Here is a 16,502-nt window from a genome sequence, read left to right on the forward strand (position 1 = left end):
AGACCTTCAAGTCCGACCCCCTGCCTGGGCAGGAGAGAAACTGGGCTCAAGTGACCCCAGCCAGGTAGGCATCGAGCCGCTTCTTAAAGACCCCCAGGGTAGGGGCCAGCACCACTTCCCTTGGAAGTCGGTTCCAGATCCTAGCCGCCCTAACTGTGAAGTAGTTCTTACAGATGTCTAATCTAAACCTACTCTCCAACAACTTGTGGCCATTATTCCTTGTTATCCCTGGGGGCGCTAGGGGAAACAAGGTCTCCCCCAAACCCCTCTGGTCCCCCCTAGTGAGTTTATAGACGGTCACCAGGTCCCCCCTCAGCCTTCTCTTGTGAAGGCTGAACAGGTTCAGGTCCCGCAGCCTCTCATTGTAGGGTCTGCCCTGCTGTCCCCGGATCATGCGGGTGGCCCTCCTCTGGACCCTCTCAATGTTGTCCACATCCCTCTTGAAGTGGGGTGCCCAGAACTGGACACTACTCCAGCTGTGGCCTGACCAGTGTTGCGTAGAGGGGGAGGATCACCTCCTTGGCCCTACTTGAGATGCACCTGTGGATGCATGATAGCGTACAGTTGGCCCTGCTGACCGTGACCTCGCATTGTCGGCCCATGTTCATCTTGGAGTCAATAATGACTCCAAGATCCCTTTCTGCCTCTGTGCTCTCAAGAAGGGAGTTTCCCATCTTATAAGTGTGCTGCTGGTTACTACTGCCCAAGTGCAGCACCCTGCACTTGTCAGTACTGAAATGCATCCTGTTTTTGTTAGCCCACCCCTGCAACCTATCCAGGTCTTGCTGCAGTCTTTCCCTCCCTACTAGTGTGCCCACCTCACCCCAAATTTTGATACCAAAATATAGTGCCTCCCTGTAGTTCGAGCAATGGACACCCTTTGCGCAAGCATGCTGTTCTGGCACCACTTTTTCCAGTAATCTGGCAGTTGTGCAGCAGCAGGTCTCCACTGGGGAGTTGGTTTTCTAGTCCCATTTGATGTCAAGTAAAGTATAGGTGGGGCCTCTGCTCCAGCATGGCATTACTCAGTTGCCTTTGTAATATTTTGTCTTGATAGCATTTATACACAAAGCCTTTCTTGAAATCAGCCAGCAGTGCAAATTGTTGTCCGTGAATTGGCTGTGAGCATCCTAGGCTTTGTGGATCTGGATGCTGAGGAGCAAGGCAGGGAGTTAAGCTTTTTTACCCAGGGAGAGCACACCCAGGAGCAAATGGGCAGGTAAAGGGTTTCCCAGTCCTCTGGTGTCATGATCAAGCCAGCAAACTGAAAGGAGACAGAAAATAAGGAAAAATGTGGGACCTTTGTGTTAAGGGGAATAATTGTGGAACCAAAGTTACCCAGGAAAATAAACAGGTTGAAGGGTGGGAGGACTTGGAGTGGACTCTTGCATCATGTCTTAGAACTCGACTGTTCCTTTTCCCTTGTAGAGATTGAGACAGCTCCACGATGACAGGGAAACGGCTTCTGCCTCATGGGATCCGTGCCTTGTTTCTGCTCAGCATGGCCTGTGAAGCCCATCAGCCCACAGGGAGCTATGCTGTCTCCAGTGCCAATCCACTGTGTGAGAAGGAGGTTGAGTCCTGGGGAAACCTGTTCAGTGGAGAGCGACTGGATGCCTGGATCTGTTCTCTGATTGGCTCAGTCATGGTGGGGCTGAGTGGGGTTCTCCCCTTGCTGGTAATTCCCCTTGAGACAGGAGCCACTCTGCGATCAGAAGGTAAACCTCCTCTGTGATGCCTCCCACCCCAAATGTTAAGGCAGGCTGCTTACAGACATAAAAAACAAAACAAAACAGTGCTTTCCTTTCAGCTCAGCGCACCCCCTCACTGAGCACAGTGCATTCCCAAATGAGGTATCGTGTTAGTTTGACTCAGCTTGTCCAACATCTGTATAGATCACGTGCTTCAGCGGGGCTTTTTGGCACTTCTATCTAATAGCTAATTGAATCCGTTTTAGACAAACGTGCCAAAAGGCTCTGCTGAAGTGCCTGATCTATACAGATGCTGGGGAGCTGGGTGAAAGCACTGCGCTGCTTCTTCTGGTAAAGTGCTGTTTTGTTTTAGTTTCCACCCCCACCCCCTCCAAACACCTGTTGACAGCCACGCTGACCAGTGGGTGTGGTGTTCTTATGTCTAACACAGGAATTGGGATCTTCTTTGTGCCCTAGACATGCTGCCTGCTTAAATGCAGGCAGATCCATTCCTGTTAAAAGACCAATTCCTATAATTTGGGTTCTTAGTCTTCTGGTGGAGAGCTTATGTATCCATTATGGATACCGGAGACAAGTTTGCTTCCACACATCCTCACTATTTTTTCCCCTTGGGACCTGGCAGACCATGTTTGATCATCAGGCTGGGCTCTGAGTGGCTTTTTCTGTTTGTCTTCCAGCGGGATCCTGTCGCTTGAAGCAGCTCTTAAGTTTTGCAGTTGGTGGACTGCTGGGAAACGTGTTCCTGCACATGCTCCCAGAGGCCTGGGCCTACACCTGCAGTGCCACAGCAGGTAACACTGGGGTTGCACAAGTGCCTGATGGCCTAGAGCCTGTCCTGGGCACTGACTGCCCTGGGGTTTGTGTGAATCATTTTTTCCAAAGAGGTCCCCAGAGGATGCCAGGGGACTTGGGCCTTTTTCCCTGTTTCTGCTCTTGGGGGTCCCTTCAGCAAAGGCTCTTGACTTTGGAACTCACTTCTGTGCTACATTCCTTGGCCTAACAGTACTCAGATCTTTGCTTAAGGGCTAGCATTGGGGACTGACTTTCTTTAGAGTGTGTGAGCAGTGGGAAGGGAAGCAGAAGGTGCAGCTACCTGAACCCCCAGTACACCAGCTGCTCCAGATGGGGTGGATCTGGCCTGACCTGAGCTAGAGTTTGAAAAACAACTGATACAGCCTTCACCATTTCCAGTAACAGTTTCCTAAAGAGCCCATGGGAATGTATGGTGATTATGTCTTTGCACTTGGGTAAACAAGGGTCATGGGAGGCCGAGTGCTGACTGGACCTTATAAATAGCTGCTCAGTAAGAAAGGAACACCTTCTGACTCATTTGAAACAGTTCTGCAAGGAGCTCAGGTCTCAGCATTTCCTGTCCCAGGATTGAGATTATGTTTATCTGTGTCCAATCCTGATGGGAATCCAGGAATCCTTTCCCTGATGAGAATGTAGGGAACACAAAGATGACCTGAACTTCCCAGAATCTGTTCCCACCTAAGCAGTAGGAATTAAAAAATATTGTCTGCAAAACTCTGCTGATTAACTGTTTCTTTCTCTTTCTCACTGCCCTGGTGGAGCTGATAGAGCTGTGTACCAGTGCTCTGGCCCCTGTGACTGCACCTTTCTGCCTAAGCATGTTCATTCTACTTTTAGTCGTGTCCCTAGGTTTTAAGCTTCTGGGTTTGCATACTCAACACATCTATGCTTCTGGCATACCACAGTCTTTGCCCCTCCAGCCAGGCTGATTGGAGAATAATAGGAGAGGTTCATCCCTAATTAGAAGGAACATTTTATAGCTAATAATTTGTTCGGGTGTGGCAGGATGTTGAAGACAAGTCTTCGGTTCAGCTTCCTGAGGCACAAACTTTCCTGTTTGGGCTTGCTGCTCAGTCAGACTTATCTGTAGGATCTGTGCTGACACAGACATCCCTGCAACCTCTGGTGGGAGACTCCACTTTTGCTCAGCTTCACACAGCTTGCTGTGGAGCTGGACACAAGGGAAAATTCCATAGCATGATGGGAGATGGGCAGGAGACCACTGCTGAGTTTTGGGATACTGAGGACTGTGGCTGTAGAGGGCATTCTTGAGTTGGGGATGAGCACTGAGGCACTGTTCTGTGCTTCTCATAGGGCCAAACAAAATGTCCTTGCCCCATGTTCTTGTCTCAGGCTTCTCGGTCACAAACTGAGCTGCAGGGGCATTCCCTGTTTGCCACCTTGAGGTGCCCTGAGGGGTTTTCTTTGTTTTCTAGGAGAAGGACAGAGCTTCCATCAGCAGAAGCTTTTAGGTCTCTGGGTGATCATTGGCTTTCTGACCTTCCTGGTGCTGGAGAAAATATTTTCAGAGAACGATGAGCAAGATCGGCTCGGCACAGTGAGTGTATGACAAAGTGGGGAGAAGTCATTAGCTCTGGAAGATGTAGGATAGGAAAGGACTCCTCCTTTGTTTGAGGTTTGGTGTGTTCACTCCAGGGTGATAGAGTTCCTCATTTTAGCATAGTTTTCTGCTTCCAGTAGCTAGGCTCCTGACTGCTAGGCCCCCTTCCTTTTTCAGGTCCAGCTGGGTTTCTGCTCTGCCAAGTTTTAGAGCTCTATTTCATGAATACCTATTCATGCCTTCTTGCTGAGCCCATGGCTTAAGGGTGGGCTCTTCCCTTCTTTTTGAGTGGAATTTCTTTCTGCTTCCCTGTGTTTGGGAGGATATTCTTTTGGCCTATATGATTGGCAGATCACATACCAGAAAGATCTTTTAATTGGCCAGTTGATACAATGTAGTAGATCAGACAGGAGTTGCCCAGTAACAAAGGGGCAATTGGTCATTGTTTCTACACATGCTGTAGTCCATCTCCTGCATACTTCTGTTTTTAACATTGAAAAATAAATGCAACTTTTGATTCCTGGTTTAGTGCACTTCAGCAAACTTTGCTGCTTCCAGAAGCATTTGAACTGGCCTTGGAATATTTATAGGCTGAACCCCAGCTGGCTGCTGATATTACACAATAAAATTGTCATTTAGATTATCATCTCACTTCCCCAAGGGCACGTCAATTTTTGTCAGAATTTTTATTCACCTCATATACTGAATAACTGAACCAACCCTATGCATCAACACAATCCAGCATGTGGGGGATGTTATCCAGCCTGTGTGACTCCTTAGGTCCAGAAGTTTAGTGGCATGGTAGTAGTGGCAGCTTTAATTGCCATGGTACTGTGCTCTGCTGTGGTAATTAATCATGCCACTGCTCACCTGCTGCCAAATTTCCAGACCTGTGGAGAGCCCTGCCAGCTGGATGACAGAGTTCCATGGGCTGTAGGTTGAGTACCTCTGGTTCACATGGGTTTGTCCAGTGTGCTCAGATTTTCAGTACATTAATCCAAATTCAGTAATTTTGCATAAAACTGCCCTGATACTTTTTTCATGTCTCAAGGTTGTGATCAGCAGGCCTTGGTACCGAAGGGTATTGGGATTATGCTTTGGGGTGGAAGGATTAAGAGTAAAAGGAAATTTCTTCTGTCCTATCTGCATGCTTGGTCTGTGGGGTAAGAGGGAAGTAGCTTACCAGTTGCTTCTCTCCTGACTCAGGACAGTGATTCCAGAGCACCAGCCAAAAGGGTTCCAAATGGAAGCAGCTTCTCTCCGCAGAAGGCAACAAGCACAGTCCAAAGAACAGGAACAGGTGTGACTCAGTGTAATGGTTCCTCTCATCAGTCTCACCCACCTGACAGAAAAATCAAGGTAAATGGCCAGCTGGCAAAGCCCATACTGCAGCAAAAAGGGTACACGGTGTCCTCCATGTGCTCCCAAGTGAAACTGCCTTTGTTTTAAAAGGAGAGGGGCTTGAAATTCAGTCAGGCTGTGGAGGCTGCTACATTTCTTGGTAGTTAAACCACCTGGTCTAGTGGATTGTGGAAAAAGCCACTTACCTTTTTTTAAGTGTTCTTTTTATGGGTGATTTGCAGAGTAGTTTATTCAAATCTGAAACCTCCAAGAACCTGGAGCAGATTGGACACCTTTTCCCTCTAAAATGTTATATGTGAAACTACATCAAAGTCCCCAAAAATGATGCTTTTGAAAGTCAGGAAGTACCATTATGTCTTCATAACCTGAGCCCCACCCTTTCTGCATATGCAAAACCACACCTAGGCTTGCGCATCTCACCCAGACTTGCATTACTGCACAAGTTCAGAAGCCTTCAAGATTTGCTACCTACATGGCTAACTCCTACTTAATCCCTCTTGAAATCCAAAGTGATATGGGAAATGCCTATAGTCTGCCTAAATTCCTCATTCTTAAGGCAAGGACATAGCACACACTTAGCGACATTTGCTGTCAGCCTCCACTCAGCTCATTATAAAATATAGCTGGTGGCTGTGCCTACCTTTTGTCCAGTAGCCTGATGATTAGAGCATTTGCCCAGTGAGCGGGGCATACTGATCTCTAGACCCTCATCATTCTGAAGGAACACAAACTCACATTTTCCTTCTCCTAGGACTGTGACATAACCCCCAGGCTATGCACTAGGCTGGGTGAGGACACCTTTCTGTTTAAGTTAGACCATTCGGTAGTCAAGAGTGCAAGTTCCATGGGGCCAGAAGGAAAGCAACCAGGAGAGAGTGTAACTGTAGCCTGGTAGTTATGGCAGTGCCCTAAAAGAGGAGAGTCTAGGTTTGCAGTCCTTGCTGCCAAGGAAATGTCTTTGTTTTCACGAATGACTGTTTCATGCAAAACGTATGAATGGTCTTGGCAGCAGGGAATAAAACCCAGGAATCCCCCCCTCTCAGGGCAGTGCCTTCCTCACTGGCTGATGTTCATGCTCCCTCTTGTTTGCTTTTCTGGCCCTATGAATTTTTCACTCTAGCTGCTGCCAAAAAAAATAATCTCACCCTCCTTAGAAGTCATATAGATGCGTCTTTTGCACCTAAATGAAATAATAGGGGATCCATAAGGGCTTGTGACTTTTTTCACAGTATCTTTGTTCATTACAGAAACATCAGAGCTTTTCTGTTTCTCCCCCGGCTCAGGGTTTCCTACTGACTTGCAGCAGTAGGTTCCATTGCATAGCTACATTTGTCCTGCATTGTGAGCAGAAATTCTCTCCCTAGCTGTGCAGTTCACGAGCATATTGTTTGTTCTCAGAATGTAAATGGCATAGGTTTATAACTGTCAAATCAAAACCAAGTTTTCTACGAGGCTCCAAGGTTTTGCTTTTTGTCTATGAGAGCTTTCACCCAAGCCATGGACAGAAAAGGTTATGGCATTTTAATCATGAAGTGTGTGTTTTCTCTACTCGCACTCTGAGTAGGCTGAAGCATTTTTGTTTAAACTTAAATAAATGATTGTTACCATCCTTTGAGCAAAGCCCAATCCTGGAAAATCTCAGTGTGAAGAGAAATTTCAGTTAGCTACATGTGACTGGAAACAGCGGGTAGGAATGAAAACAGAAAGCAATTTGCAATGAAATCTAGGGATGTTGCTGCTCCCACTCTTAAAGAAATACCCACAAAGAAATTGTTCTGGTTTTTTTTCCTTTTTATGTCTGCATTTCCCCCCTAAATTTCATGTTGTGTTTTTTTTTTCTTTTTTGCATATAGTTAGGGTTGATTCTATTTTTATCCAGTAATTATTTTCATTTTTACATTAGTACTTGTGTGAAGTGAGATGGCAAAAACATTCTCTATGTTAACCCTGCTTTCACCTGTTCATAACTTTTCATAGCATTTCTCTTACGCTAAGATTTATGTTTCATCCAAACACAAATTTATTGGAAAGTTTCAGCAAAATCCTTTTAACTTGCTCCACTTCTACTAATCCCTTAGAACAGGTTATCTTTTAAACTTCTCCTATAATTAACTTTTAAACTTGTCCTGTTAATTTCCTACCCTTTGTTTTCATACTTAGTTGTGAGTATACTTGATGTTTGAAAATCATTGAAGTTGTGAGTATACTTGAAGTTTGAAAATCATTTGAAAATCACAAAGATGTTACTTTGGGGCAGTAGATAATGCCTCTAATTAGGAGTTTGCACTTTAAGAGATGAATATTCTGGGGTAAAAAACACCACTATGAGAACAGGTAACAGAAGCCACTTGCTGTTCCAGACATGGTAAAGCTGGAGAAACACTGAAGAAACATTCAAGCCATCTCCTAGAAATAAATCCGTGCCTGTCTGGCCTGGTGAAAGTCAATAAACAACTTCACCTACTTCTAACAGGAATGATTGGGTCCTCCTTCAGAGGCATTTAAGCCTGCCAACCCACATAAAAAGTATAGCTGTCTGCTTGATCTTTAGAAAACCATTTCAGGCTCCCATTCCTAAGAAAAATCATGAAACTCAATGGAACTGCTGGACTTCACCAAACAGCCTCAATGCGTAGCAGCTAGACTCCCTGATCAAGACCCTCTAAAAATGCAGGCCTTACTGCACTAATAGGCAACCTCCTTATGGCAAAGTGAGCAGATCATACCTTAGTGTTCAGGCTACTCAACCTCTGCAGCATCCAACAGTTGACCCCAATTTACTGTTGACTTGTATACATAACATAATTGGAGTTAGCTTAGCTTGACAGTGTCTTCAGCCAGCTCAGTGGTGATGGAAAACTGCTCCATGTCTCTCAGTTTTCACCAGCAGAGTTCTACAGTCTTCTCTCTCTCCATAAATTAAATTTACAAGACCACTTTGGACAGGTGGTGAGATACCACCTCTTCACTGCTCGCAGACACTTAGCTGTATGGCTGCACATGTAGAAATAAACTAACACTATTGCAAGGATGTCCCAATGGCTATGGGAGATCAGCTGCTAGGCTATGAGTAGCAGGCTCATGGCTCACTCCTCCTACCTCCTTCAGCTGCTGGCTTGGACAATAAACTAGTCACAATGGTCCACATAGTGATCTTCCCCCTCTAAACTGGTTTGTGCTAACTCACTCTGGTCTAAAAGCAGAAGCAAAACAGCAGCTCTAACTTGTACTAAATTTTAGCTGTCAGTATTGACAGTCTGTGCTCCGGTTCCTCCACTAAGTCTGTACTGATCCTGCGGCCACTCGAAACCATTAGTAGGTCAGGACCCTGCTATACCAATGACTGCATATCCATCTCACCAAAACTACTGTACTCCTTTAGGATTATGCAGCTGATAATGTACATGAAAACAAGAGAGGCTGAGTTCACAAGAAATGAGCCTTCTGAAACAGGTTTGATAGATCTGGAGTCTTGGTCACTTTTAAGAAAGCTTTCCCATCTCTCTAGGTGGTTTCCTGTACTTTATTTAAGCCAAAATGAGTGATGCCTCAAGCAGAGTTTTCTATTATGTGGATGAAAAGATGACTTCATGAAGCCCCTTAGGAACCTTGCTCTGTAGCACTAATCATCTGTATAACACTTGAACAAAGACTACAGATACAGGCATCTTACTAAAAAAGAGAACACTAAAAAAGAGAGACATTTGCATGTGTTTATCAGGTTATGTGAATAAGCACCAGCCAACTCTAAAGGATGGACAAACGAACAATTAAGAGTTTAAAAGGGGTTGGGTTGGGTCTTTCTGTGGAGCAGCTGACATGAGGTAAGTGTAATAGGCGTGTCTTAACCCATGGTAAATGAAAGCTAAACCAGGGCAGTTCAGCTCTTGGTGAAACAGGATTAAGTATCAGTGGTTTAGCTTTCACTCTGCGGGGTAAGGGTAGGCAAATGGACTTGTTACCATGGAGCAGCTGATGTATGGTAAATCCTCAGTTCCCTTTAACATACTGTAATGTGTCTGTTTGTCCATACCCTTAGAGGAGGTGTGAAAGGACTGCAGGGGTTTGTTTTTAAGCCACAGAAAAATAACTTCAACCATGTTGGATTTGCCACACTATGCTTCTCATCTTTCGCATGGGAGGCATTTGCCAGTTTAATAGATAACTGTATATTTGATGAGCAAAGAGGCTTGGCTTATATTGACAGACAAGGTTCTTTGGGTAAATGTGATATCTTTTATTAGACCAACTAAATAGTTGGAAAAAATGCTCTTTGCAAGCTTTCAGGCACACACACCCTTCTTCAGGCACAAGGAGAGTCTGCTGGTGTTTGTGAGCTGTCCTGCTTTGGTTTTTATTGTAACCCAGCAACCACCTCTAAATTAGCATTTGTTGCTTGGAATCTCTTATTGCATTATTATCATATTTAGTCCTGCACTCTTAATTCCATTTTCATTCTTTAGCAAGTCTCTCTTCCTCCTTCTTTTTCTGTCTCTGGAGCTATTTCCACTTCTGATGTCACTTTCCTGTTTTAAAGCTAAATGTGACACCACGCAGTTAGACTGGAGCACAGATGCAGGGTTCAAGCCACTGAACAGTGGTGCCTTGCTGCTACCATGTTTCATCTGTCCCAGAGTGTCTAATCTGTCTCTTGGCTGGATTTAGAGCTTTCTGCCATGGACCTCATTCTGTTCTATCACTTACCAATTTCTCTGACTTCTCCCTGCAGATCAGTGGGTACCTCAACCTACTGGCCAATACCATTGATAACTTTACACATGGCCTGGCAGTGGCAGCTGGCTTCCTGGTTAGCAGAAAGGTAAGATTCCTACAACTACCTACCTGCTGACTTAGAGATTTGGGGGGGGTCTTTTGTCATGTGTACCCTATACCTTTGCAGAAAAGGGCTCAGCGAGCCACCCCCCTTATCTGCATCTACTAAGAATTTGGTTTACTGGTGAACCCAATAAGGAACAAGCCTGCTCTGGCCTTCAGGATAGGCCTGTTCTTTGTTGGGTTCAGCAGTAGACCAACTTCTTAGTAGATGCAAATAAGGGGGATGGCTCGCTGAGCCCTTTCAGACCAGGAAATCCTGGTCACCTGTACTAGGAAGCAGGAAATGGTTATCTCATACACCCCTATGCTGAGTCCTTAATCTAGGGCAGCCATAGTTTGTACAGTAAGGGGGGAGAAAGGTTTTGAGCAGGCACCTGCTGCCTGTACTCTTAACCCCACTAAACTAGAAAATCACATTCAAACCAACTTATTTTATCTCCTACAGGTTGGGGTTCTAACCACCATGGCAATCCTCCTGCATGAAATACCACATGAGGTGAGAGGGTTTTGTAACCTACTATCAGGGGAGAGTTACAGGGGTGCTCTGTTTATGGCAGGAGGTTTGGGTCTTGTCTGTAGCAGACAGCAGTGCTCCATATCCAGGAAGAAGGCTGGGAGAAGTTCTCTGCTTTCCATCCATCCTCTTGGTCCTTGGAGGAGCTGTTACCTTTTGGTACTGACTCTAACCTGTTATGTTCCCCCTCTTGAACTCTCTTTCTTGCTGGTGTTGGCTTTTATGCTTGGGATCAATAACCACTGACTCTGGGTTCCCTTAGGTAGGAGACTTTGCCATCCTGCTCCGGGCTGGGTTTGACCGCTGGAGTGCAGCCAAGATGCAGCTTTCCACAGCTTTGGGGGGAATTCTAGGGGCCTGCTTTGCAATCTGTGTTCAGTTACCTAAAGGAGCAGGTAAGTGTAACTGGGGCTATAAGGGGAGCACTTATTTACTGTCATATCCCTTTGTGTCTTGTTGCCTTTCTGGCAGACAAGGTTTTTTGGGTAGATATATATATCTTTTAATAGACCGACTGAATAGTTGGAAAAAATGTCTTGTTGCCTTTCTGTTTTTTTAATCTTCCTTTGACATTATTAATAACAATTTCCACTGTCTGTGCAGGAGAAACCGTAGCTTGGATTCTCCCATTCACCTCTGGGGGATTTCTGTATATTGCCTTGGTGAATGTCGTGCCTGATCTCCTGGAGGAAGAGAATCCTTGGTAAGTGCTCCAATAGAGATAAAGAAGAGAGCAAGCTAGTAAACCTCCCTGGACTCCACACTTCTGTTCCTGGGAGCATGTGAGTGCTCTTCCTAAATCCTGTGAGCATGTCAGATGGTACCTAGACAGACTACTGTGCTCAGTTTATGTTCCAGAAGATTTGCTAGTTGATACTGGGCACAACAATTGAAAGCTACTTCAGCCTATCCCCAGTGTAACATGCTGGCTTCTACATGCTTTGAGCTAGCCTGCATGTGTAACTGGATTAGGATCCTAGAGTTTAAATGAAACAGCAGTGTACGGTTCCATCGAAGCTGTTGCCTGTCCCCTGCCCTCTGGGTGTCCACTCCTCCCTTTCTTCTCTCCAGTGCATTGCTTTAATGTTTATGATCATTTGGTAGGAAATTGGTATTGACAGGGGGTGGTGGGTCCCACATCAGGTGGTGTTTGGCTCCAAATGGGCTCTAACTGCCCAAACTCTGTGATCTGTATTGATTTATTTTCAGGGTGAGGAGTACAAACACAGGCAGGACGTGTGCACCTATCTTTTAATACATGCTGGACTATACACAATACTTTCAGTGCTTGGGTAATGCAGCAATAGTTATATATTTTCATCCTTCATACAACACATACTCCCTATGAGAAGAAATAATTTTTCAGCAGATGAATGTCACAGGCTTTCAGTGGAGAACACTGAAACAAGTGGCAGAACTGGTGCATGTGCTTCATTATTACTCTTTTACTCTTGCTCCCTCTACTAGCCTTTCCATTTCCAGTTACGTTTTAAACCACTTAGAAGTTCCCATTTCAGGGAGCTAGGAACTATTCTCTGTCAGAGAGACTGCAGGCTAGTGTGACTTCAGAATTCCCATTTTCCACCACAACATTTTCCTTCCCATTTCAGTATGCTCCCTTGATTTTACAACCCCTCCACACTTGCTTTTCTGAAATCCAATCTGTTTATGTTACTATATTCACTAGCAAACCCATTACTGTTGTTATTGGTACTGAACTTTCACAGTGATCACTGTACTGGAAAGCATTCTTGCTGCTTCCAGTATCCAGTTGTGCCTCCTGTTGGACTTATTTCTCAGCCCCCTCACTGCATTGGAAAAGGAAATGTTGCAGACATCTTCTGCTCTCCTAAAGTTGGTCATTTTGTCCTTGTGCCAATTCAGTGATGAATCTGGAGGTGCAAAGAGTATAGGAGATGGAACTCTAAAGCCTCTGAGCTAATGTAGACTTGGACTGGTGTCTGACCCACTCTAATTCTGTTGTTTCTTCCCCAGGAACTCCCTGCAGCAAGTCCTTCTCCTGTGTGCAGGCATTATGGTCATTGTGTTGCTCTCAGTCACTATAGAATGACCTCCGCTCAGACATTATGGCACTTCCCAGAACTGCTGCATTGACTCTGATTTGTTACAAAGCAATAAGGAACACTAATGTAACTTCCTGTATATCCCTGTGTGGATCTGGTTGCTAGTGTGAGAGGCAGGTGACAAAGGAGTCATTAGACATGCTGGACTCCATCCCCTGGCTCTTTTATTCGTGCTCCATTAACATCCGACAAGCTGGGACTTCCAAAGTCGTCATTCTTTGGATCAGAAGACTTTGAGGAGCAAAAATGAACTAAACAACTACTCCAAGGGGAATGGAGTTTTTCATTCTGGAGTAAAAACGTAATGGAACTGTACTTCCCAGGATCCTGCGTAAAGATCCCTGTAGCTGGTGAAGAGGCAGGGTCTATTTGTCACCTTAGACTTGGGGAGGGAATAAATGTCCCAGAGCAGCTGCAAACCACTAGCTTTCACCAGTGCAACCCTTTTAGCAGGAGCAAAGGTGCTATCAAAACCCCTGAGATGCAGAGGAGTGGAGAACAGCCATCTCCCTCATTTACCAATAGTGTTGTTTATAAGAGAGTGTCAGCCTTGGTAATCCACTTCTCTGGCTTCATTTGCCATAGTTTGATGTCACAGTTGGGTCAGATACTGGGGCAGTTGGGATGAAGTTGGGGTGGTCATGCTCAATATGGAAGTCTGTTTGCCTCAGCCTTAACCCCTCCAGCAGTTCAATACAGCCTGGGTTCTTACTTGGAAAAAGGCAAATAAATACTTCTGGTCAACCCAAGCAGTCAGTTCACCTATATCTGGGGAGAGAGTCACTTAGTAACTGCTGGCCATGTAAATCCTCTCCTCAGCTTTATGTAAGTGTAAGCAAGGTCTGTGCTCTGATCTCTGTGAGAAGAGATAGAGAAAAGAGAACATGCTGACTATACATAAAGAAAAAGATAAAGCAGAGAAAATTGTCTGTACACGTAGTGAAGAGAAACAAAAGGGTTCAAAAAATGAAAAATTAATCTGAAATCACTGTTAGCTAAGCTGGAATGAAGAAAGAAATGAGAGGCTGACAGCATCATGCCTGTAACAGCAATTTTGTTCCATGGTGTTTATTCAATTTGATGGTCATTTAAATAGACAAGTGAAATTTAACCTGACTGGTGGGGGTGACCAGCTCCAATACCCCTGTTTGTGTTTTTCAAAGGTACACTATCCCTTAGGCCTTGTCTACATAAGAAAGTTGTACTGATTTTAACAAAACCTGTTTTTAAACCAACAGAGTATAATTAATATAATCACTTTGTTACAGGTATGAAATGAGTGCCCATGGCTAGAAAACTGTCTCAAACTAGTCGCTCCCAAAGGGTGTGCTGCAGCCTGCTAATGTGCTGCAAGAGCAGTGAAAGTGTGATACAAGAAATGAGCTGGATCAGGCCACAGCTGTGCTGACCCATGGACCAGTGAGTGAAGTGTGTTGCCAATTTTAATCCAGGAAAAAAAGTGCCCCCCAGGTATCAAAAATGTGGTAAACACTACTCTAAACAGAGTTTATTAAAATCAGAACAACATACTGGATTATACAGGGCCTTACTGAAAGTGTTCTTTCCTGTTACACTTCAGTATGTCTAATGCTCCTGAAGAGGTGAGTCTGAATCAGAGTAACAGGCCAGGCCTAAAGTGCTGCCAAGAGCAGGTGCCCTCTATTCCTTTAGAATAGGGGTGTCAAAGATACGCATCACAGGCTGGATGTGGTCCATGGAACCGTATGATCTGGACCATGGGTCTCAGGCTGAGCCTGCATGCCACACGTGGTTTTGTGCTGGCCCCAGCCACGTGCTACACAGTGTGCAAGGCTGCCACCATCGGCCTGTGGAGATGTCTCCATCGGTGCTTCATGCAGCACTGACCTGGTCTGGAGCATATGCTGCATGCAGTGCCTGTGCTGGACCAGCTTTGCAGGCTGGCTTTGAAGCTGATCTGAATCAGGCCCACAAACTGGTCCTGTGCATTGGCCGCTGGTCCTACACTCCTCATTCATTGGCTGCTGGTCCTACACTCCGCACTCCCACAGACTGGTCCTACACTCCTCATTCAGCTAACGGGGCTGGATGAATTTGACATCCCTGCTTTAGAACATGGGTGTCAACCTCACCCCTCCTCATAGGTTGGATCCAGATGCAGTGGTAGAGCAAATGGCAGCAGCGTGGTAAGCATTGGCTTTGGTACAGGAAGCAACACGACCATTGCTACAAACATGAATTTCCAACAGGACTCTCCATACCCCAGATTTTGGCACAAGTCCCTGCCCCAAATTCCTGATCCCTCTGGCCACTGCTTACCCAACAACATGGCTCCACGGGTTGGATCTGGCCCATGGGCAGTAAGTTTGACACTACTGTTTTAGAGCTCTTGAACTTTGATCTTTTCCATGGTAGCTTACAGGCTACCTTCTGGAGAGAGCCTGAGAGCTGCTGCTTGTAGTTCCCTCTATACAGGGACCATTAAAATATCTTCAGCTTTTCTTTAACCCACCTTGTATCGTGAACCAGATGTACTGCAGCCACGAGAGAGGCTATTTCAATGCAGCTTTCATGTACAGTTGAAAGCTGCCTTTCCATGACAGCTGCTGTCTACATCCTCCAGCTGTCATGTGCTCCAGTCCAGCATCCATCTCTCTTTCCAAGCAGCTGTGATGATTAATAGTTCTTAGGTACTCAGTTCTGTTGCTCTGTGGCTGTTTTCCTGGAACTTGGAGCTAAACCAAGCCCTTGGTGTGGAAGTTGAAGAAACATGTCTGTGTACAGTGACATTGCCCAACATTATTCAAAATGTTTTGTTAAAAATCATGATGACATCCAAGTCAAGTGCATTGCAAGATGAGTACCCAGGGTTTGGTGCTAGTATACTGGTGCTGGGTTTGGCTTAGAATGCAAGCCTCAGTGCAAATTCAGTATTCAGGAATGCAAAGTGGATGACACCAAAGCATTAATCTCTGAACTGTTTCTATTGGCTGGCAGCCCAGGCCTGGCCTCTGTCTACAGGTCTTGGGAAGCTGCACCCGCTGGGTTAGCCTGGGGCTCTGGGAGGGGCTGATTAGCTGTTCTGCTGCAGGCAGCACCAGCTCTGAGCCTAAAGGGTAGGTGCTGTGGCAAGGGACAAACAGTCACTCTGCCATGTTTGTCACTTTTGGAAATGCAGAGAGAATCCTATTTTCTAGCTTTATTTTTCCAGCTGCTCTTATGCATTTTCCCATTCGTCTGTATTGATCTGATCTGCATGGAGACAATAGAGATGAAATAAATGGTTTTGAGTATGTCTGTGGTTTTGATAAGCAACTTTTTTTCATTTTATGCCCTGCGGATCACAGAGCAAAACCCGACCCTGCTGTTATCCATCCTCTTCATAAGCCCTTGTCATGCTATCTAATCCTGAAGCCTTCACTTCTGAAAGCTCCTCAAGTCTCAAACCATTATTATGCCTGCTGTTATAACATGTACATGGATCAGCAGGGATGTGGTCTTATCACTGTTGTCTTACAATATGTGTAGTCTGTGATGCATCTGCAGAGTGTGTAACAAGAATTTTTTCAACCCAGGCAGTACATATATGACAACCCACAGTCTAAATTATGTGATATCCAAAGTTTACTAAGGAAACTTAG

General features: G+C 45.3%; 1 protein-coding gene across 3 annotated transcripts in view; it reads left to right on the plus strand.

Annotated features, from left to right (window-relative positions):
- SLC39A13 (solute carrier family 39 member 13) overlaps positions 1-16,154 on the plus strand; it is a 29,317-nt gene extending 13,163 nt beyond the window's left edge. For all 3 annotated transcript variants that reach the window (XM_006267781.4, XM_019477000.2, XM_059722855.1), the window contains 9 exons: positions 1,429-1,718; positions 2,390-2,503; positions 3,962-4,083; positions 5,293-5,445; positions 10,178-10,267; positions 10,730-10,780; positions 11,061-11,193; positions 11,402-11,501; positions 12,794-16,154. In XM_006267781.4, coding sequence (XP_006267843.1) covers positions 1,448-1,718; positions 2,390-2,503; positions 3,962-4,083; positions 5,293-5,445; positions 10,178-10,267; positions 10,730-10,780; positions 11,061-11,193; positions 11,402-11,501; positions 12,794-12,869 — 1,110 coding nt within the window. In that variant the 5' untranslated portion in view covers positions 1,429-1,447 and the 3' untranslated portion in view covers positions 12,870-16,154. The remainder of the gene's footprint in view (positions 1-1,428; positions 1,719-2,389; positions 2,504-3,961; positions 4,084-5,292; positions 5,446-10,177; positions 10,268-10,729; positions 10,781-11,060; positions 11,194-11,401; positions 11,502-12,793) is intronic.
- The last annotated feature ends 348 nt before the right edge of the window (positions 16,155-16,502 follow it).

Source organism: Alligator mississippiensis, chromosome 2 (assembly GCF_030867095.1).
Source record: "Alligator mississippiensis isolate rAllMis1 chromosome 2, rAllMis1, whole genome shotgun sequence".
In the NCBI taxonomy this organism is placed as follows: Eukaryota; Metazoa; Chordata; order Crocodylia; family Alligatoridae; genus Alligator; species Alligator mississippiensis.